Source organism: Babylonia areolata, chromosome 10 (assembly GCF_041734735.1).
Source record: "Babylonia areolata isolate BAREFJ2019XMU chromosome 10, ASM4173473v1, whole genome shotgun sequence".
Lineage (NCBI taxonomy): Eukaryota > Metazoa > Mollusca > Gastropoda > Neogastropoda > Buccinidae > Babylonia > Babylonia areolata.
The window spans coordinates 2150825-2173892 of record NC_134885.1 but is presented as its reverse complement, the minus strand read 5'-3'; the positions used below and the strand labels follow the sequence as shown (position 1 = coordinate 2173892).

At 42.7% G+C, this 23068-nt stretch overlaps 2 protein-coding genes across 2 annotated transcripts; one reads left to right on the top strand and one right to left on the bottom strand.

Annotated features, from left to right (window-relative positions):
* Nucleotides 1-175: 175 nt before the first annotated feature.
* On the bottom strand, nucleotides 176-6092 carry LOC143286395 (thymidylate synthase-like). Its single transcript, XM_076593941.1, has 7 exons — nucleotides 5945-6092; nucleotides 5061-5188; nucleotides 4561-4737; nucleotides 3863-4033; nucleotides 2574-2674; nucleotides 1062-1136; nucleotides 176-455 (listed from the first exon to the last, which is right to left on the bottom strand). Exons 1-7 carry the CDS (start codon nucleotides 6082-6084, stop codon nucleotides 246-248), a joined length of 1002 nt encoding a protein of 333 aa, XP_076450056.1. The 5' UTR covers nucleotides 6085-6092; the 3' UTR covers nucleotides 176-245.
* Nucleotides 6093-7233: 1141 nt separating this feature from the next.
* On the top strand, nucleotides 7234-11989 carry LOC143286394 (small ribosomal subunit protein uS9). Its single transcript, XM_076593940.1, has 6 exons — nucleotides 7234-7334; nucleotides 7458-7508; nucleotides 8198-8299; nucleotides 9770-9866; nucleotides 10301-10348; nucleotides 11789-11989. The coding sequence occupies exons 2-6, from the start codon at nucleotides 7461-7463 to the stop codon at nucleotides 11932-11934; spliced, it is 441 nt and encodes a 146-aa protein (XP_076450055.1). The 5' UTR covers nucleotides 7234-7334; nucleotides 7458-7460; the 3' UTR covers nucleotides 11935-11989.
* Nucleotides 11990-23068: the final 11079 nt, after the last annotated feature.

Below are 23068 nucleotides of genomic sequence, written 5' to 3'. Positions count from 1 at the left end.
TAAAAAAACAAAAAAACACAACAAACTAAACCAAAAAACTTTTAAAATATTGGGGACGAAAAAAACAAAACAAAACAAAACAAAAAAAACAACAAAAAAACTTGAGTTAATGAGAAAAAGACGGATAAAAAAAAAAAAAAAAAAAAGAAAGAAAAAAAAAAGTTACTGCAGAGAGAGAGAGAGAGAGAGAGAGAGAGAGAGAGAGAAACAGTCTCAGCCATGAACCAGTCTCGCACTCCCCGCGCTCACACAGCCATCTCCATCTGAATTTTGGGGTAGGGCTTGTACCCTTCCAGCACAAAGTCGTCAAACTGGAAATCCTCGATGCTGTCCACCTTGCGTTTGATGGTGAGGGTGGGGAAGGGGCGCGGCTCCCTCTTCAGCTGTTCCTCCAGAGGCTCAAAGTGATTGCAGTAGACGTGGCCGTCCCCGATCGTGTGCACGAAATCACCCGGCTGCCAACACACACACACAGGACAAACAGGGTTAAAGGTCAAGGGCAAAAAGGGTTAAAGGTCAAGAACAAAAAGGTCAAAGGTTAAGGACAAAAAGGGTTAAAGGTCCCACAGCCTTTTACGACCATCAGGTCAATTAATTCATTGTCTATGGCTGGGCATAAGGCAGTAAGTTCATATCCATTGTGTCTAGGGCTGGGCATAGGAAGGCAGTGTGTTCATATCCACAGTGTCTAGGGCTGGGCATAGGAAGGCAGTGTGTTCATATCCAGTGTCTAGGGCTGGACCTTCAGTCCTGTAATGTATGGTTAAAGCAGTGTATGTGTATTCTGACCTTCAGTCCTGTAATGTATGGTTAAAGCAGTGTATGTGTATTCTGACCTTCAGTCCTGTAATGTATGGTTAAAGCAGTGTATGTGTATTCTGACCTTCAGTCCTGTAATGTATGGTTAAAGCAGTGTATGTGTATTCTGACCTTCAGTCCTGTGATGTATGGTTAAAGCAGTGTATGTGTATTCTGACCTTCGGTTAAAGAAGTGTATGTGTATTCTGACCTTCAGTCCTGTAATGTAATGTATGGTTAAAGCAGCGTATGTGTATTCCGACCTTCAGTCCTGTGATGTGAGCAATCATCAAGGTCAGCAGGGAGTAACTGGCTATGTTGAATGGAACTCCAAGACCCTGTGCAGAAACAACAACAGTAAATCAAATGGATCACCAGCTTTTGTGAACACCCCCCACCAACAAGAAAAATAAATATACAATTACATACATGAAAAATCACGTCCCCATATTGCTCTGTGTTATATATAAAACACAAGGACGTGTTGCTGGTTTTAAATTTTTTTTTTTTAAACTGACTTACTGCAATGCATGTTCAGTCCTAATTAAAACATCCGACATGGAATTGAATGAAGACAATATAAACAAGAAACGCAAGGCCTTCAAGACTCACTTGTGATACACTAAAAAAACAAAACAAAAAAACAACACCCAAAAAATCATCTGAGCACAGATTCCAACCCAACATGTTTGGGGGGGGGGGGGGGGGGGGGGAATTTGTCTTAGCCATTACGCTACGGCGGATCTATTCATGACATTAAAAAATTAATACTTAACCATGCTTGTTTAAGCATGATAAATCGACTGTGGCATCTGAATTGATAATGCTGTTTAATCATGTTATTTTGGTGTATCTTGGTCATTTTAGAATTCTTTTAAGCCCGTGGTGAAGGGAAAGTTTTTCTCTGGATCTAGATAGATGTACGAAGTTTAGTTCCACTTGCCGAGAATGTCCAGACACAGTTGATTCAATTTCTCTTTTATATTCATTCTAGTTAATTGAGTATCCACTTTAAAATACTCATATGCAGTAAACACATCGATGATGCAGTCTGTGTCACTGTATGTGTTCTGTCCAGAATTTGTATTTCTTTCCTTTTAATTGCAAACAAGAAAAACAAAGTCACGTCATCTTACAAAACATCTTCTTCACTACTACAACTCAGATTTGGTTATATGGTTTTTGGAATCATGGAAATTGCCTCAACAAAATAAACCGTTAATGATATGGGAAACACGGCTTAATTCGGGAGACTTACAACCTATTATTGGTATGATTGTGAAGATTTTTCTCTCTACTTATTTTCAAGCAAAATTTGGTATTGACAAAAAGTATTTCCAGAGAAAACGGCAATGTTAAAGTTTACCATGGACACACAGACAGACAACCGAACGCCAGGTTATAACATAGACTCACTTTGTTTACACAAGTGAGTCAAAAATTGTGCTTTCAACCAAAGTACCTCTGTTCTTGGAACCTCTGCGCAGTGCTAAACTTATCTCCTGAGCAAGATACATTAGCAGATCAATAAGCAGCAACCGGGGGTGGGGGGGGGGGGGGGGCAGGGTGTGAAAACAAAATAAAACAAAACCAAAAAAAAGCCTAGAAGTTTTTACTCATTCCACTTTCCTCAACAAAGAACATTCATATACACACATGCTGGTATAATTATACTGCCCCCCTTGTGAAACATTATTAAAATCTTAAAAATAAAGAAACAAGTAATAGATTTCTAAAATAGAGAAGACGATCAGGCAAAAGCTGTGTGTAGTTACCATGTCAGCAGAACGCTGATACAGCTGGCAGGACAGCTCATCGTTCAGGACACAGAACTGGGCCAGGCAGTGACACGGAGGCAACGCCATTCTGGGGATATCTGAAAGCAACAGGTGGCAGTTGTCTTCATGTGTGTGTGTGTGTGTGTGTGTGTGTGTGTGTGTGTGTGTGTGTCTGAAAGCAACAGTAGCCTGTTCTCTCTTCATCTGAGTGTATCAGTTTGTCCGAAAGGAACAGGTTGCAGTTCTCTCTACATCTGTTTATGAATGTTTGTCCAATAGGATCAGTTTGTGTCTCTACGTTGATCTGTGTCTGACATAAACAGGATGTTGACAGACCTGTGTGATGAATGTTCTACACACCACACTACACTCCCTGTGTGATGAATGTTCTGTACATCACTACACTCCCTGTATGATGAATGTTCTGTACATCACTACACTCCCTGTATGATGAATGTTCTACACACCACACTACACTCCCTGTATGATGAATGTTCTACACACCACACTACACTCCCTGTGTGATGAATGTTCTACACACCACACTACAAACCCTATCTGTTTCATGTTCTGTACATCACTACAATCCCTGTGTGATGAATGTTCTGTACATCACTACACTCCCTGTGTGATGAATGTTCTACACACCACACTACACTCCCTGTGTGATGAATGTTCTGTACATCACTACACTCCCTGTGTGATGAATGTTCTACACACCACACTACAAACCCTATCTGTTTCATGTTCTGTACATCACTACAATCCCTGTCTGCTGAAAGTTCAAAATCACACCACACCTGTATGATATGTGCGTTCTATACATCACACTACAACCCTGTCTGATGACATTCTACACACCACACCACACCCCTTGTCTGATGACGTTCTACACACCACACCCCTTGTCTGATGAACGTTCTATACACCACACCCCTTGTCTGATGACGTTCTACACACCACACCCCTTGTCTGATGAACGTTCTATACACCACACCACACCCCCTGTCTGATGACATTCTACACACCACACCACACGTCTTATGAACATTCTACACACCACACACACCCCCTGTCTGATGACATTATACACACCACACCACACGTCTTATGAACGTTCTACACACCACACCACACCCCTTGTCTGATGAACGTTCTACACACCACACCACACATCTGATGAACGTTCTACACACCACACCACACCCCCTGTCTGATGAACGTTCTACACACCACACCCCGTGTCTGAATGTTCTACCCCCCCCCCCCACCCGTCCAGGACTGACCTGAAGGGTTCCAGGCACACATGATGATGCGCCGTGACCCTGGGTTGTTCCGGATCAGGTCGATGACCTCCTTCAGCTGGTCAACGCCCTGACCGGTGTAGTCTGCGTGCATGTCCTTGTAGGGGGCACCACTGTGCCGCCACTGGAAGCCATACACCGGGCCCAGGTCACCTGGACAACATTCACAATTTCACTTTCTCAAGGTGTCATTACGTTCAGACAAATCCATATATGTACCACAATATTCACATATCTTCTCCTGTACTATTTCGTTTCAAGGATGTGAAAAAGTTGCGAATCGGTTAATAACATTGTCATGTATGTTCTACTTTTCTTCCCCTCCAATCTTTTATTGGCCATCTTTATGGCATTTCAGAAGGGAAGAAATGTAGAGGTTTTATCACTTCTGTCTTCGAAACAAAACTGTATGGAAAGAGTACAGGGGAAGAAATGTGGGTATTTCCCCATACACATTACACTACATCAAAGCAGACCCACTTGATAAATGACCACAACTGACCAATTAAAAGAAAAAAAGTGGTAACTTGTAAAATAAAAGAGCTAACTGCTAAACTAAAATATTACAAGAGAAATAACAAAACTTGAAATGTGTCGTCCAACGCCCTTCTTGGCAATGCACTGATTCTGACTGGAATGTGTGGACAGCACACTTTTCTCTGAAGGCCAGAAGCACTCACCTTCTTCTCTGTCCACAAAGCCGCTCTTGTCAAGAAAGTCACGTGAGCCATTGGCATCCCAGATTCGGACGTTTTTCTCCGTCAGTTCTTTTGCATTTGTGCTGCCCCGGATAAACCACAGCAGTTCCTCCACCACGCCACGCCAGAACACGCGCTTCGTTGTCAGCAGAGGGAAACCTGAACATCAATCAGAACCCCATTGTCATTTAATTCTGAAACGTGAAAAAAATATGCACACCATTCATTCAATGTTTTATGGTTGAAATTTTTAAAAATAATTACAAATTCTGTCTGATTCAACAACAACGAAAACTTGCTATACTGCTTACATTTACACAAACTCTCAAAATCGAAAGCATTCTTGAACGTTATATCAGATATGCAGCAATGCATGCATCTGAAATCATTTATGTGCAAAATATTACAGAAATTCAAACTATATATCATTTATTCAGTCTGACTGGGAGTACAACAAAGAAAGAATAAAAAACCCTACTCACTCTCCCTGAGGCTGTATCTCATCTGCAGGCCAAAAATGGTCTTGGTGTCGATGCCAGTACGATTTGCTTTCAGCACCCCTTCTGACATGATTCGCTCTATGGCTTCCAGGTACTGCAACTCCGCATGGCTGTGAGGAAAACACAATACTTACATCATTTAAATTTATCATCAATTAGAGACTGGACAATCGAGAATAAATAGAAAATTGCTGAAACAGAGCCCTAAAATAGTATGCTAACAATGTCCAATCAGCCTAACATAAAAAGTAAAACAAAACAAAAAATGTTTCTACAGGTTAAGTTTTAATACATGCCTATACCATGACAACCATAGCTACAAACCTGATGTGCATCTGATTTGCACTGATGACAGAAGCATGTCGTGATGTACTGAAAGCTAACAGTGTTGACACTTTCAAAAACCTCCTTCAACAGATAAAAAATATCAGCAAGTTGAAATTCCAATGTGATAAATAATAAAAATGATTATCATTACTCCTGAGCAATTGCAATGGCAACTCCAGTTGATGTATTGTTAAGACTGGGACACTTAAAAATCCGCGAGGTTTGTGAAACGTCCTTAGAACTGAACTGTGACCCGCAAGAAGTGTCAGTTTTGATGGACCCGTCGACAAACAGAGATGTCTGCAGAAAATGATAAAACTTGAAAGGAACAGGCTGTCAAAAGCCTGTCATACTGCAAAACAACAACAACAAATAAAAACATTCACCGCTGAAAGCATATTGAAAATAGGCGGTAAGTGATTTTCAAAGTGCCGATTGCAGGCAGAAGTCAACGAAATGATCCTTGGCTGTTAAAAGCCATCCAGTGCGCGCGCTCAATCGCCTGTTCAGCTGCTACAATCAAGTTTTCAACAACCCACCGTTGAATTCTAACGGGCAAATTTTCCTTGTTGTCAGAACAGCCGTCAGCTTTCTTGTCGGCATTGCTGTCAATTTTCTTGTCGGTGATCTCCTTCGGAGAATTCACTTCAGAAATGATTTCTGTCAGCGTTGACGACATCTTTTTCAGTGTTTAACACTCCCGCGTCTATTTGGCGCCAAACTTATCTGATGCATTTCCCATGCAAAGAAAACTAACATATAAAACAATAATTGTTCTTAGACAATCGATGTCTTTATGCTTAAAGCCCATTATGATAGATATTAGCAAAATTACAAACTGATTAAAAGAAGAATCACAAATGTTGTTCGTTACTTTCGATTCTGTATGCAAATTTTCTTGTTGTTTGGAGAATCCTGTTGAGCACACACGGCATTCGTTAGTTAGGCATCTGGTCGCCCTTCATTTATTTTTCAAAGCACACGTGATCTAGCGAATATTGATCAGTCCACACCCGCTTTCAAAACTCCTTGTAACTGAAACTGACAAACTATATACACATCCACGCGCACCCGTTCATTCGTGCATGTGTGTGCATTGTCAGTGTATGAGTGTTAAAGTCAGTTTCAGGTGCGCCGGCGCGCGCGCGAATGTGTGTGTGTGTGTGTGTGTGTGTGTTCGTTCTTTAGTTTAACGTCTTTTCACTACTGGTGATATTTGACGATTCAAAAAATGGAAAAGAAGAAGAAGAAGAAGAAAAAAAAAAAAGAAAAAAAAAGAAAGAAAGAAGAAAAGCCAAAGAATGGAAGAGAAGAAACCAGGAAAACAGAAAGGTAGAAAACTATGAAGAACTGCATAACTAGCATGCAATTCTAAATCCCACAATAACAGCTCATTAATGATAATAATACTGATAATGATAATGAACACAATTTTGACTGAAGTACATCAGTTAAAAGGAATATACTCTCTCTCTCTCTCTCTCTCTCTCTCACACACACACAGAGCTGGGCATGTGTCAGTGTGTGTGCCAGTGTGTGTCATGACGAGCAAAGTACGTCATAAAATTTTGAGCTGTTCACACCATCACCCTCACTACCCGCCCTCCCTTCCCCCACAAGATCTTCTCATGTGCGTATCTTTCCGCACTTGTGCTGTGTTCGATATAATAATTACAGGGAATTTTGTTTTAAGAAAAGGTGTGCGTAAGAAACAATTTTTGGTCAGGTACATTTTTTGTATGTGTGGTTGAAGAGAATACTTCACTGGATAGACCATTAACTTTGAGTATTTATTATATTCAACAATTTTCATTCAGAGTTATCGGTCGTTCCATAAGCGGAAGCAGCATTAGAAGTCCGTGGACAGGAAGTGTGAAGACCCCACTGTACTTCCTCTTTTTCTCCTCCATCTTTGTACAAGAAGGCAACGTGAGTTCTGCTGTCAGACATTTGTGTGTGTGGAACATTGAAATTAATTCGGTCTATGTTTCCTTCGTAAATTATTGATATCGTTGAATCTTCTTGTACTCACTAGTTTTTTTCCATTTTCAGAAAATGCCACAGAAAGGACCTATCAAGGCTGTCCAAGTTTTTGGCCGAAAGGTGAGCAAATAACGTGCTTTACAGAGCGGTGCAGTCATTGTATCTGTGGTTAGTGGGATGAAATTGAAATATCTGGATAGATATTTGGGAGTATTTTGTTTTTAGTCACGTACACGGTCATAATTCATAGGTCGTATAAGGTGTTATTTAGCTTATTTTGAAGCACTAATATAAAAGCCTTCGACCTGAGACCGGGACACGTGTTCAGTGAGTGTTTATCATTGGTAAAACCAGGCCCTTTTTTTCGCCAATATCAGTGTTCCCAGTATCAGAGCATAGAACACCACACGGCAGACTAGAACAATTGTTCTAGGTGGAAAACATCAAAATAGTGGCGTGACAGAGATATATCCACATTTCTTCCCCATCACTCATTTGTGTGACTGACAGAGTGAACGTCAACCCATTGTTGTGAACACTGCTCATTCCGTTTTGAGGGGGAAATTTGTGGATATTGTCAGTGAAGTGCATTGTACACACTGATTACAAAATGCAAGGTGCTGAAACAAACAAAAGTATGACTCTCCATTTGCTGTTTCTTGGTGGATGAATTTTGTGACAGAACTAATGCCAGTGTTTCAAAACTAACAACTGTCACAGCATCAAAGAATTTCAACAGTAAATCTTGCCTATAATGATTTCAACCTGTCCAGTACTGGTTGCTGTACTGTATGAATTATGTTGTGCAGAAAACGGCCACGGCTGTTGCTCACTGCAAGCAGGGCAATGGGCTGATCAAGGTGAATGGCCGTCCTCTGGAGCAAGTGGAACCAATTATTCTGCGTGCCAAGGTAAGCATCTCGTGCTGCTGTTGCAGAGCATGGTATTATGCCTTTATCTGATCATCGGTTTTTTTCTGAAAGAACAGAAGTTTCAGAAAGACAAGTAATTGTAATTCCATGCTTGTCTGTTCACCCAGCTACCTTATTGCTAGGCTTCAGAAAGTCCAGAGCCATGCTGCTCGTGTCTTTTGTTCCTCTGAATTCGATCATGTCTCTCCTCTCCTTCATACTTTACACTGGCTCCCAGTACCAGAAAGAATTACTGACAGTCGTCTGTGTCAAGTCTATTGAGGTTACTGGTCTAGAGTATCTTTCTGATCTCATTCATCCATATACCCTCATGCTAACTCTGACACTCTCCTGCTTAGGATACCCACTCTTCGAACCGAAATATGGCCAACACAGTTTTTGATACCATGCCCCCATTTTTTGCAATAAACTTCCTCTGCCTCTCTGTCACTCATCTTCGCTGCAATCTTTCAAATCCAGTCTGAAGACCTACCATTTCACCTCCTGAATAATTCTTACAGTTCATCCCTTTTCAGTATGAACTAAAATGACCGTTAATGAGTGAGTTTGAGAATTTCAGAATTTGTTTGATGTATTTTTGTTTGTGTACAATTTATGAATATGTGCTGAGACGTGTGTGTGTGTGTGCTGCTTTGTGTTGTGATTGTGTGGGGGGATTAATAATTTTTGGTATCTGGATTTAATTTTCCCTTTTTGATATTTACATGTGTGTTCTATTTGTTAACACTTAGGGCCTATTTTCAAGATTAGGTGGAAATGTTTATGATAATTATGATAATATTAAGAGTTTAGCTGAGCACAGACGTTTCAGTTTCACTTGCTTCGTTTTCAGAGTAGCATGCTAGATTGAGCCTTAGAAAACTATCAGTAACATTGCTAAAACAAATGATTTAATCAGTATATTGTTATTTTATCTGCCAAGTCAGTCATCGCCCAGTTTTTTTCTTGTTTACCATGTTGACTTTAATCTGTCAACTTACACCGCATACTCTGCTGTGTGACAGCTGGACTAAAGCAAAACAGTCTGCATATCCAGTGTCTTTCCAGCATGTCAGTTTGTTGTTTGTTTGACAAACTTTCCGAGTTTTGGTTGTGATGCAAAAAGTAAAAAAAGCTGCTACACAGCAGGGAAAAGGTTAAAGCAGTGGTGAGTTTGATTTTTAAAGATGCTATCCCCCTGATGGTGGGTTGAGCATATATCCTGACAGACAATTCCACCGTCAACTAAGCCAGTAGACTAAATGACAATTTCACCGAGAGTCTATTCCATTGATCTGGATAATTCTGCAGTATTATGTGTGATCAGTTGATGGTTTGTCATCATGCTAGGAAACGCCATATACCAACATCTGTAGGTGAAATTGCTATCGAAATTTTGATCAGTTGCATACCTGTCATCATAATGTGACCAGGATGCCAGATTGTAAAATGCCTTTTTTGTTGTTTCAGCTGGAGGAGCCATTGTTGTTGTTGGGAGCTGAGAGATTTGCTGGTGTTGACATCAGAGTGCGTGTCAAGGGAGGTGGTCATGTTGCACAGGTCTATGGTGAGTGGTCATTTGTTAGCTTTTCAACAGGACATTGCTTTTCAACAAGACATTCCTTCTGCCTGGCTCTACCAATATATATTGGTAGAAGATGGTTTTGCACAGAAACTTTGTCCAGAAAGCACTTCTCTTGTTTAGATTTAGAAGATACTTATTCGTAAAAGATTTTAATTTCAGATCAAAATCACAAACCACTGTGGTATTGTAAGTGAAATATAAAAATGTAGTCCTGTCACCTACATCAATTTCCACAGCAGAGTGGTTGTCATTATCATCCATTAAAAAAGGAAAAATGAGTATCAGATTTTTTGTGTACATGCAAAGACTGTACCTGTGACACCTGTTTGGATGTTATGAATGGTTGAATTGGCAAGGCACTTGTTTCATTATGTTTGTTATGGATTTTAACATTGTCTGTTTGCTGTTTGTTTTAGCTGTGAGGCAAGCCATCAGCAAGTCTCTGATCGCCTACTACCAGAAATGTGAGTTCACTGTGTGTGTCTGTCAGATTTGTTTCCCCCTTTGCACTCCTGACACTTTAGATGTGAAAAAAACAACATGAATATACTTTGAAGTCCAGAATTAATTATCATATTTTGTATCTAATGTGCTAAAGATGATTGGGATGCTAAAAAAACCCACCTCTATACCTAAAAACATACATCTTTACAACCCAATTTTAGCTGATTTTGAGTGAAGTAAGTCATTTAAAGTAACGCCCAAAATAGGTTCAGATATTGGCTGAAAATGAAATGGGGGGGAATTGTTTGCAAATGCTGTGTAAGAGTAGGATACAATCCTCAGTTCATAGCATCAGAAAATATTAGGGCTTTAGACAGAAAATAGCCCACTCCAGGTGTGACCCTGAAACTTGTGAAAGTTTCTGTGGTAGGGGGCAGGGGGGATCTTTTCCCTGCTTCTATATCAAACATGATGGGAAGTTTTGTTGTTGTGGCTGCATTGTAAGCTGCTTCATAACGGCCCTGAAAGGTAGATAGATTCCCCCCTCCCCCCTAGCCCCCTCAGTCAACTGATTCATTGCATGTGTGTGAATGACTGGTGCGAAAGCGCTTTGGTTTGTCTCTGCACAAGATTCAGCGCTATGTAAATACCATTATTATTATTATTATTCAGTCCTAGTCTTTTTTTTCCACTTGTGATCAGCTTAATTTCTGTTATCTTTTTTTTTTCTGCTGCTCATGATCACACAGATTAAGCTCTGTAATCATTGGAGTGATGCTCAGCCTTTGGCATTTTGATCAGACTTGAGCAAATAAAACGCATGCCATAGTGTGCAGCACACTGTGTTGATTAACCCTGACCCAGATCTGAACAAAAACAGATGAATACTAAAACTGATTTGATTGATACATGAATCATAACTTTACTCTGTGTACTTCATACCCATCCTTAACTTGCCCCAACATCAACACCACTCCACACCCTGCAAAGAAAAACAGTGCACACAAAACTGTACTGATTTTTGCCACAAATTTCAGAATATTGTGCACTCTAACACACTCTTCAACTCTCCCTCTACAAAAGAAAAACACTCCTTTGATTTCAGCCCCCTGCATTCAGCTGATTTTACCTTTTTCAGTTATATTTTCATAGCGAGTTGTTGTAATGAAAATTAACATGTTAAAAGCTTGATTTACTTTGGTGAGGTGTTTGTTGGTGTTGTAAATCTTGGCACTGTTTTGCTCCAAGATTTTGATCAAAATATGCTGCTCTTGAGTCTAAGACGTTGGCTGCTCTGATGGCAAGTTTGTGGTGTTCCTTTTGCATCAGACAGGGAGTCATTATATATTTTAAAACCCCCCAACTTTTTTCAATACCTGACTTGAAAAAATATGTATATAATAATGTATTTACTGTGCCTTCAGTATTTGTGATGCCATTTTGTTTTCTGTTTTTCCCAGTTGTGGATGAGCAGTCGAAGAAGGAGATCCGTGACATCCTGATCGCTTACGACCGCTCCCTGCTTGTGGCAGACCCCAGACGCTGTGAGCCCAAGAAGTTCGGTGGTCCTGGTGCCAGAGCACGCTACCAGAAGTCCTACCGTTAAAAACAGTCATCATGTTTCCATTTGTGGAATAAAACTGCGTGTAGAGAAAAAAAAATCTGGTGTGGAGTTTGGTTTGATTTGTGGTGTTTGAAAGCAAGTCACTTCAATTCAGCACCAACTGTTTTGTGTGTGTGTGGGTTTTTTTTAATATTTTTACTTATTAGTAAAGTATTGCCTGATTGATTTGGCTTGAGTTTCTGTGCTCTCACACACTGAAATATTGAGTTCCATCTGTCTTCATACATGCTAACATCATATTCATAATAAGGCCTTATTGAAACAGTGATAAACGAATGTTGTTCACTTCTTAGATAGAGCATGGGATCACGAGGAAAAACTTCGGAAAAGTATTAAGATAAATGGGCATTCTCACTTTTACCTGTTTTAATCTTTCCCAAGACTTTCAAAATGACTGTTTTCAAAGTGTTTTAAATGTTTACTATTTGGTACTCCACAAGTATATTACACAATAACTAAAGTCTGATTTATTAAATAAATACAATGTGGAGAAAAACATCTGATTTTAAATGTAGAGAAACTTTTTTTTTTTTTTAGAAACTTGGCTTGAGTTTATCTTTCCTTTTCTGTTAGTAAAGACTGTCTGTTATTGATAATACCACATGAAACAATGAAAATCAGTTCACTAAAAAACAAACAAAAAACCAAAAAAAACAACAATAAAAACGCCCCCTCAACTCCAAAAAGCAAAAACAAAACCACAACAGAAAACACCATAAATCAATTAGCTGCCTTAATTGTTTTTATATAAAGATTTTATTTCAGCACAAAGATCTTGAATGAAAGAAAAAAGATATTTCACACTTTATTACTTTCCTCAAAGACGTACCAGCCAAGATCAGCAGTGAAAGAAGACTTAGTGTGTAGGGAAAAAATTGCACTGTTGTTAAAAGTTGAAACCAAAGACTGACTAGTACTAGACTGGACAATCTGGAGTTGTTTATAACTTAAAAGTGAATGAATTCAAAGTTTCAGAAAAGTTGTGAATGGATCTTTAGTGCCTGTCTTCAGTCAGAGACAGCTTGGAGCACTTTACTAGTAGTCATTTGCACAACAGGCTGCCTGCCTGTGTAGAGCCAACTGAAAGCTTTCTTTAGGTGCTATTATGATATTTTACCTGTGTCAGTCACATGCATAAACATGAGTGGAATGGATCTTGTATTATGAAGTATTGTGAGATTTTTATCTCAGCTGTGCCTTGTGTGGATATCCCAAGTTGCAACAGAACAGCAGTCACCAACTTCCTCATCACCGTCTGAATGATGAACTGCTCAGTTGCACATTGCTCAGATACTGTGTTCGGAAACTAAACACCCTTTCAAAACAGTCCACAAAATGCCAACTGCACTGTCTCTGCATTCTTTGAAGAAAACGTGCCAGGTAAACAACTAGCTTAGATGCGCAGTAAGATATCTGGACAAAAAGTAACAATCCCAAATGCCTGCTTGTATTTCTTTTTATCACAACAGATTTCTCTGTGAAATCCGGGCTGCTCTCCCCAGGGAGAGCACGTTGCTACACTACAGTGCCACCCATTTTTTTGTGTTTTTTTTGTATTTTTTCCTGCGTGCAGTTTTATTTGTTTTTCCTATTGAAGTGGATTTTTCTACAGAATTTTGCCAGGAGCAACCCTTTTGTTGCTGTGGTTTTTTTTTATGTGCGCTAAGTGCACGCTGCACACGGGACCTCTGTTTATCGTCTCATCCGAATGACTAGCATCCAGACCACCACTCAAGTTCTAGAGGAAGGGGAGAAAATAGCAGCTGAGCTGTGATTCGAACCAGCGTGCTCAGATTCTCTGGCTTCCTAGGTGGACGCGTTACCCCTAGGCCATCACTCCACATGTTTGAAAACATAGCGTCTGTTTGACATACAAGAATGCTCACATGCACAGGTGCTGTATTACATGGCAAAAAAACAAATTATCTGAAAAAAAATATCAGCTAACATTCATTTGTTGAAGTAAACCTGTTTGACATTCTCAAGAGTTCTCTACCACAGTCACTGGGAATTAAATCACTGCGGTATTACTCCTAATTAAGCCTCCACACTCCCCCTGAGCCATGCTACCTCCCCTAAAAAGAGAAGTTGAAAGATAAGCATTTATTAGCTGCATACACTGAACTTTATGTACAGCATACTAATTTACACATTCCTTAATTATTTATTGGCCGCAAACATTGAACTGTTTATTTTACGAACAACTTCTTAATTTACACATAACTGAATTTCCTCAGCCACCTTCATGTGTCCATTCTTGACTAACTAACGCTTAAGACAGGCATGTTTTCAGGCATGTTCAAAATTATCTAAGACATGAAAAACCATGCCGTTCACCAACCGTACGATAACGATGGCAAGATAACTAACTGATTAGAGCTGTGGAAGCTATTAAATCAATCTGGAAGGTAATTGGGGCATAATTCAGGATTGAAGGGAGCTAATTCACTGGTTTTGTAAGACCTGAGGGAAGGTGAAAGTCCGGCCCATGTGAATTACCTCGCTTGCATCGTCTTGTGTATTCAGTTACATCCCCATTCTGAGGTGAGGGGTACGAAGTATGAGCACTATTTTGAATGGCATAAATTCATGCAAGATGGTATTTTCCTTAAACATATTTTGGTAAGCTGAAATTGTATAATCTAAAACGATTCGGAATCCCGAATGTTTCAGCGTTCATGGTCCTGTGAACAGACGCATTGTAACAAACCGTTCATGGTCTTTAACCTGGGTCCATTATCAAGTACGCATCGCAGCATTGGCGCCATGTCGTTCTTGCCGAACACGCGTGTTCTCTGTGAACAGTATCGGAAGAACACTGCACATATGCACACACACTCGCGCGTGCGCTCAGGCACACTGTTACATACAGGCAGTGACAGTCACACCAACGCACACATATTACACAATATGGAGTGATGGCCTAGAGGTAACGCGTCCGCCCAGGAAGCGAGAGAATCTGAGCGCGCTGGTTCGAATCACGGCTCAGCCGCCGATATTTTCTCCCCCTCCACTAGACCTTGAGTGGTGGTCTGGACGCTAGTCATTCGGATGCGGAGACGATAAGCCGGGAGTCCCGTGTGCAGCATGCACTCAGTAGCGCACGTAAAAGAACCCACGGCAACAAAAGGGTTGTTCCTGGCAAAATTCAGTAGACAAATCCACTTCGATAGGAAAAACAAATAAAACTGCAAGCAGGGAAAAAAATAATAAAATAAAGGGTGTAGCGACGCGCTCTCTCTGAGGAGAGCAGACCGAATTTCACACAGAAAAATCTGTTGTGATAAAAAGAAATACAAATATTCGTAGACTCGCATGCAGTACGCGTGCACTGACATACTCTTGCTGTCACGTGTGTTCAGTGGCATCCATATTTAGCGAGGAATTGATGAGTGCAGTTTCGAGATCGTGCACCCGCAAGGCCTCATTCCTCTCAAGGCCTGACTAAGCGCGTTGGGTTACGCTGCTGGTCAGGCATCTGCTTGGCAGATGTGGTGTAGCGTATATGGATTTGTCTGAACGCAGTGACGCCTCCTTGAGCTATTGAAACTGCACCCGCACACACCGTGCTGCAAATCACATTTATAAAAAAAAAAATCAGGTTTTGACGAAAACACTGTCTATGAATGTGATAAATGGTAAAACATCGTTACTGATCTGTTTATCACGAAATCTTGACTGACGAGCATGCATTCCAGCTCGCTGTGTTAGACCTGTGTGTGTGTGTGTGTATCTGTGCGACAGTCACTGAATGAGTGCACGCGGGCGTTCGAGTGCATCCTCCCCTCCCCTGAGGGGAAGCGGATAAAAAAAGAAAGTGACGCACTGGTGGGTGACACCCATAACAACAGGCGGGGGTGACAGGATGCTTGTTTTTCTGTCCTGTAGGATTCTTGGGGCTCTAAGTTTTAAATCGTATCACCCATTAATTGGTTGGACTGCTCGTTTACTCACCGGCGCCGGGGAGTGTAATCCGAAGTTCGCAGACGTCGAGTCAGTTTTTGGCGGGAAGGCAGAAGCACAACTCAGTGTCTGAAGTTGTCTGACGAAAACACCGTCTGCTTTAACTTACCTGTCTGACATGGATATCTCGGTGAGTGACGATTATTTTTGTTTTGTTACCCCTTAACCGTCTTCCCGGGCCTTCATTAGGTCAGAGACACTAGAATTCTGTGATTAGGTGGTGGGATTTAAAGATAAAACAAGCACGGGCCAACAAAAAACATAGGGATTCTGCTCCACTGATAATTGTCGGAAACAAATTCGTCGACAGTTCGTTTTCTCAGTTCTTCTTCTTTAAAGGACTTGCGTTTCGACGTAAATTTCGTTGCGGAATATTATTCAACTTAAAAAAGAAAAGAAAAGAAAGTCAAGTTCTGCGTCCAACATTTTCTCAAAAGATTTATACTTATATAGCGTTTATCTTCGATCAGAGACCAAACTCTAAGCGCTTTACAAACACGGAGTCGTTTGCACAACAGGCTACCTACCTGGGTAGAGCTGACTGACAGCTGCCGTTAGGCGCTCATCATTCGTTTCCTGTGTCATGCAGTCAGGCTTTCAATCACGCGCACCCAAAGTCGGACGGATAAAATCTCATTGTGTCTGTCATGCCATGGGCCATTCGGCGTCGGACGGACGTCATTGCAACACACACACACACACACACACACACACACACACACACACACACACACACACACACACACACACACACACACACACACTGGCACACACACTGGCACACACACACACACACACACACACACACACACACACACACACACACACACTGACACACACACACACTGGCACACACACACGCTGGCACACACACACACACACACACACACACACACTGGCACACACACACACACACACACACACACACACACAGCACACACACACACAAACACACACACACACACACACACACACACACACACACACTAGCACAGGAAACGTTACACTGCACTCGGTTATCCATAATATGCACACGCGGAATAGTCTAGAGAGCCTGCCCTTGGTGCATACAACTGCTATCGTTCTTCTTTTGGGTCGTGCAGACACATGTGATCAGCATGTTATGGAAGAAACAACCAGTGACATTTCGCTGAAAAGACGCTTCCGACAAGTCTGTGATATTAGAGGGACGATGGAAAAGTATATAGTCTATCTGACAGCGATACTACAAGACTGAGTAGGGCCGTTGTATGAATGTTTGACATTTGATTTGCACAAACAGCATCAAGAGAGGAGTGAAGGTCAGTGACTGATACAAAGCAGGTATACAGACTGGGACAAGTTAGACTGGATTAGAAAAACAAAACAAAACAAACAAAACTGACCGGCATCAGTTGGCAGTTTTGTCTTCGAATGTCTGAGGACTGGAACGGCCAGTCGAGTGTCTCGAGAGCAGAATGAATAAATTCAACATGCGATGAGCAGTGGAATTCTAGACTTTCTGATTTTTATGTGAAAATAATTGATTGACTCAAAGTTGTGCGATTGATCATAATAAAACATTTTGACTCAAAATGCGCAACTGAGACAAACGCGGCAGCTGATAAGTGACACTTTTGTTGTGACGGATAGTTATTAAAATGCTCCGGAAACTGACTTGGGCTTGAAATTTGTTTTTGAGTTAGATCACCAATTGGTTTCGAAAGCTGAACCAGACCGGAATTAATCGTGCCGACTCTTCACGAAAATGGCATTCATGTTCGTTTTCTATTCAGGTTAGCAATTGACCTCTCCGGTGGAAAAAGTACAGTGTAAAAACAACGGACATAATAACTTCGCTGGTTACGATACGAAAGGAGACAGGCTGTTCAAGGTAGCAGAAGATACATGGAAAACGACAAAAGTGCCCTTGCGTTGACACCCCCACTCCCCTCCTCTTCCCCAACCCCACCATCTCCACTGCACCCCGCCCCATGCTTACCCAGCTTGTGGTTCAACTGCATGCACCGTGTTCATACCAATTCACGTGACTGCTTTGCCACAGATTTCAGATACATACGTACACACGTCCACACACAAACACGCCCCCCCCCCTCCCACCACCCCCTCTCGTTCACACACATGTACACGCACAGGAGCCTGCTCACGCGCGATCCCAACACGCAATCGTCATTCAGCACTGTGACCCAGCAGAGCCTTGTCTCAGTTGCTGACGGCTCCACACGGCGGTCTGTGCCGAAACACACCATGGGCCATGGACGTCGGACGGGTGCGAGAAGACTCGGAGAAGGTCATCAAAACATTCGGGTGTACACATACACCCGAAAGCCTCACACCAAACAGCTTGAAGCCATTGCAGTTTCGGGTGGCTTCACTAGGCGGGTGGTAGCGGCGGGGTCGGAATGGGATGAGGAGTGAAGACGTCAGTGGAAGAGGAGGGGTGGGGGGGATGTGAGCACCGGGATGTTCCGACCGCTGTGAACTGCTTTTTCAAGTGTCCAACAAGACTTTCCTGGTTCAGCGGCGTTAGAAACTGAAAGACCCAAGATCGCTTTGGGGAAGACCAATAAAAGGCGCGCGGACACGCTACATCAGGGATAATGCTCACGGAAACTCACGCGCTCCCACGTCAGTGCCCCCCAATCCTCCCACGCACGCGACAGAAAACACACACGCGCGCGCGCACACACTGGCAGAGCACACACACTCACACACACACACACACACACACACACACACAGATAGAGTACACAAACACACACGCACAGAGTACACACACAGAGAGTACGCACACGGTTTGCGCGCGCACGCACGCACACACACACACACACGTATGCACGCGTGCACACACACATACAACGCACACACTTTGGCCTGTAACGTGATTTTAGCGGTTTCGGTTTAAATGATAAATGTCGCTTGTCAAACACGTGCGTGCAAAAATACAACAAACAAACAAAAAAAAAAAAACAAAAAAGAAGACACACACACACACACACACACACACACACACACAACAAAAAACACTTCGCCAACCACAAGCCAAACAAGCCCGTAAATTTAACGTACCTGGTAAATTGTCAAAACGGTAACCGACTTGCGAACCTAAATGTACGTAGGTCTATCATGATTACACATAACGTCTTTTCACTTACGTGATAATCACACGGTATCACTGACGATCGTCCCTACAGCTCAGTGCTCCATTTTATGTCTCCTCGTCCTCATCGCTGTTTTGGTTGGTCTGCTGCAGCTTGAGGCTATGGGGGTCAACACACACACAACTGCTTCCTATCGTTTTGTGTTAGACCCCGAGTTCTGTTTCCGTCCACAAGCCGTGTGTACAATACATCCCGTCCCTCAATTTTTAATATTTTTTATTTTAATTTCAAAAAGCGAAAGTTCCTGTGTTTTCTCCTTAGCCTGCCATTGATTTTTGCTTCCCGTGCACGCGTTTGTCTACTTAAAGAAAAGAAGAGAAGAGAAGAATCGCGGAACAGGTTGAGTTCTAGGCCCGGCTACAGTCCTTTCCAGACTTGCGCATTTTTCCTGTTAATGTAAAATTTCACAGCTGCATGTTTGTCCCCCCACTCGAAAGGCGGTTTGTTTATATTCTTTGCTCTTTGTACCACGGGTAATGTTTTGTTAAGTTTGTCAACACTGAATCTAGGCCAGGGTCCCCATGATGAAAATACCTGACCGGTGTTTTGTATATGATGTGTGAGAGGGGGGCCGGCAAGGGTGTGTCGGGGGGTGGGGGGTGGGGCGGAGGTGCGGGGGATAAGGCGGGCGGGGGAGGGGGTGGGGGTGGGGGGGTGGATGGAGTGAGGAGTTGGGAGATTGGTGGGGGAGGGGGTGGACTTGTTGAGCCATGACTTACGATGGAACCCACGTAAACGTCCGAATCTAAAATATCGGGACTGCCATCTAAATTGAAACCGGTTCAGTTTGCTTCCATCGAGTATAGAGTATACCGTTATGTGTACATAGTTCACTAACAAACTACAACAACAACAACACCAACATCTCACGCATGTCTGTATGTTCAACAGTAAAATCACTTAACTGAAAGTATGGAAGAAAAAAGGGCCATGGGCATGAAAAAGCCGCAGGTGGCATCAGATGTAGATAATCTTACCAGGAGAATCCACTGGTCAGTCTGGGACTGTCCTGGCATGTCACCTAAATGACTGGTGCCTTTTTGAATTTTGGATCTCTCCCTCCATCTCTCTCTCTTCCTCCCTCTGTGTGTGTGTGTGTGTGTGTGTGTGCGCGCGCGCGTACATACGACAGATATCATGTCTCTAAAAATATTTTTTTTAAATTTCTTTTAGCGGAGTTTCTGTGCTCATTGTTTACATTCTGCTTCTCCTTCCTTCCTTCTGAGAGAGAGAGAGACAAAGGAAGAGAGTGGACGTGGATTGCATTGCACAGAAGACTGATAGCTGTATGCTTCATCCGCAATACAGCGACAGTGAAACAAAATAGTAAGTCTCTGGAAGGTTGGCAAAAAGTAGTGCTATCGACAGGTAGCGCCATTGACACGTAGCACTATTGACCTGTAGTGCAATTGACAGGTAGCGCCATTGACACGTAGCACTATTGACCTGTAGTGCAATTGACAGGTTGTGCTACCGACACATACCGCTATTGAGACGGTAAAACTGAAAACAGTAGTGGTATCGACACATACCGCTATCAGGAGGTACCCCACGTGTATTGGGAGGGCCACGTCACGAGCTCAGTGGAGTCCACTGTCAATGTCACTGTCCCCAAATTCGTGCCCCATGCACAGTCACACTTGCACGTTCAAATCGAGTTTTGCACAACGAGCTGGGCCAAGTGTGTGTGGATGTGTGTGTGTGTGTGTGATTGGTTCGGGAGAACAACAATTGTGTTTTCTGACCAATCGGCAGTCAGTATACAAGTTCAACACAAAAACGGACCAAGGCCAGGATCTTTTGCAAAGTGACGAAATGAATGTGAGGCGGCGGCAAGCGTCTGGTTTCCTTGTATTTTGCCATACTTATCATTAATTTGGTGAACGCACGTCATTTTTCTCTCCTCAATATGACATGGTAAGTATAGTGTCAAGGTAAGTACCGAGAGTGGAAAGAACTGTCCTGTCTGAATGCCATGCCAACAAGAACGAAAGGTTGGCTGTGTCAGCCGTTGGTTGGGCTGAAGAGTAATGGCGAGTACAGTTCGGGCCGTCGCACAGTGTTCGTCAGTCAGAGTGTTGTGTCTGTCTGTCTGATTTGTTTGTCAGCAGGATTTGGTGAAAAAGTCATTATGAGCGGATTTTAGTTTAGTATCGAACTGTCATCAGAAGGACCTTGCCTTCCCACACCCAGCCAAACACCTCCCACGCCCGCCCCACCCCCGGCCACCCCCCATGTCGATCACTTCGTAAAAGACTATCATCCAGCCTCCTGTCCCATGACCCGTTGCCCCTCGCTCCCTCCTGGGGGAAATCTTCATGAAGGTGAGAAGAATCTTACACACGTGCACGCGCGCGCATTCAAATCGCACGACATACAGAACATACTCGCAAACGCACACGAATATACCCATGCACACACACACACACACACACACACACACACACACACACACAGAGGATGAGTGGAGGATGCCCGGACGTTCGAAACTGTGGAAACATATGTTGAATCAATAGCTTAATTGATTTCATTGTCTTGTTCATTGGCATTTAAGTAGTCATTGAGAGCTGCAGTGGATAAATGATTCGTTTCTCTTTGGTTTGTGTTGATTACCGTGTTCACAGTCCTCCTGTCAGCATGGTTCCCGGCGAATTTTTCTTACTCTTAAAAAAAAAGAAAAAAGAAAAAAAAAAAAAATGATAGCGAGATTTGGTGGATAGTGCCGGAAGTTATGGTTTCCCTGCAGGATTCGGCATCATGCTACGGGCCGCTGAACGGTCCCAGGCTGGCCGGGTCACCAAAATCATAATTGTTTTCCTTCTGTACGTTTTAAGTTGGTCTTTTTTGCAACTATTTCGTCGATCATTGGGTTTCAAGCAGTTGGTGCGAAAATTGTGTGTATGTTAGCCCTCGGCTTATCCGATTCCAACGATCTGACTCTGGCGAGCATGATTCCTGGGAGTGTTTACACACACACACACACACACACACACACACACACACACACACACGTGTGGAGGTGACAATTACTGATGATTATGTTATACAGATGGTTTATCTCCCTTGTATTATGATCAGCAAGTTGTTGGGACAGTCAAGCTTTGTGAAAAGGCGAAGCTCCGATTGAATGGTTATACGTTTGGCTTTGCACGTGTGGTTGAAATGAAGTCTGTTTCTTTCTCTTGAGGATTGTTTGTCTCTGCATCGGCCACACTCCACTGCAGTCATGGAGTAGGAAATTCATCTGTATTTTTTAAAATATCCTGAAACAGAGTCAAATTTGCATGCATACACGTGCGTGCGCGTGTCAGTACACGCACACTCACACACGCAAACACACACACACACACAGCACTCACACACACATACACAGAACTCACACGCTCGCACGTATGCACACACACACTCGCATGCACGCAGACACACACACACACACACACACACACACACACACACACACACACACACACACAGCACAGCCACAGAACCCTAAGGAGACAACGATCTGACAGTCACTCTCAGCTTGTCCTGCAGGCACCAAGAGCATCCCAGTCCTTGACACCTGGGGCTGTGCACACCTGTCCGCCGCCACGTGCTGGAATGCAGTTCAAGGTCATTCACGTCGTGCAGGTAAGGGAACATGCGATGTAAGATGTAGATTTGGATCTTTAACGTGCGTATTTGATCATCTGCTTGCGTATACCCACGAAGGGGGTTCAGGTACAAGCAGGTCTGCACGTATGTTGACCTGGGAGATCGGAAAAAATCTCCACCCTTTACCCACCAGGCGCCGAAACCAAGATTCGAACCCGGGACCCCCCAGATTGAAAGTCCAACGCTTTGACCACTCAGCTATTGCACCCGTCCACCCCCTTTCAATTCTCCTCCCTCCCCCGGCCGTTTGCCTTTAAAAAATAAATAAAAATAACCATTTTTACTGCCCTGTTATTGAGTTGTCAGTGACGGGCGCAGTAGCCGAGTGGTTAAAGCGT

Excerpts from the sequence above, each read along its gene's own strand:
- LOC143286395 (XM_076593941.1), bottom strand. The coding sequence starts at position 6,084 with ATGTCGTCAACGCTGACAGAAATCATTTCTGAAGTGAATTCTCCGAAG. Across the intron at positions 5,189-5,944 it reads TTGCCCGTTAGAATTCAACG|CCATGCGGAGTTGCAGTACC; the intron begins GTGGGTTGTTGA and ends TTTTCCTCACAG. Across the intron at positions 1,137-2,573 it reads ATCAGCGTTCTGCTGACATG|GGTCTTGGAGTTCCATTCAA; the intron begins GTAACTACACAC and ends GTTTCTGCACAG.
- LOC143286394 (XM_076593940.1), top strand. The coding sequence starts at position 7,461 with ATGCCACAGAAAGGACCTATCAAGGCTGTCCAAGTTTTTGGCCGAAAG. Across the intron at positions 7,509-8,197 it reads TCCAAGTTTTTGGCCGAAAG|AAAACGGCCACGGCTGTTGC; the intron begins GTGAGCAAATAA and ends TATGTTGTGCAG. Across the intron at positions 9,867-10,300 it reads TCATGTTGCACAGGTCTATG|CTGTGAGGCAAGCCATCAGC; the intron begins GTGAGTGGTCAT and ends TGTTTGTTTTAG.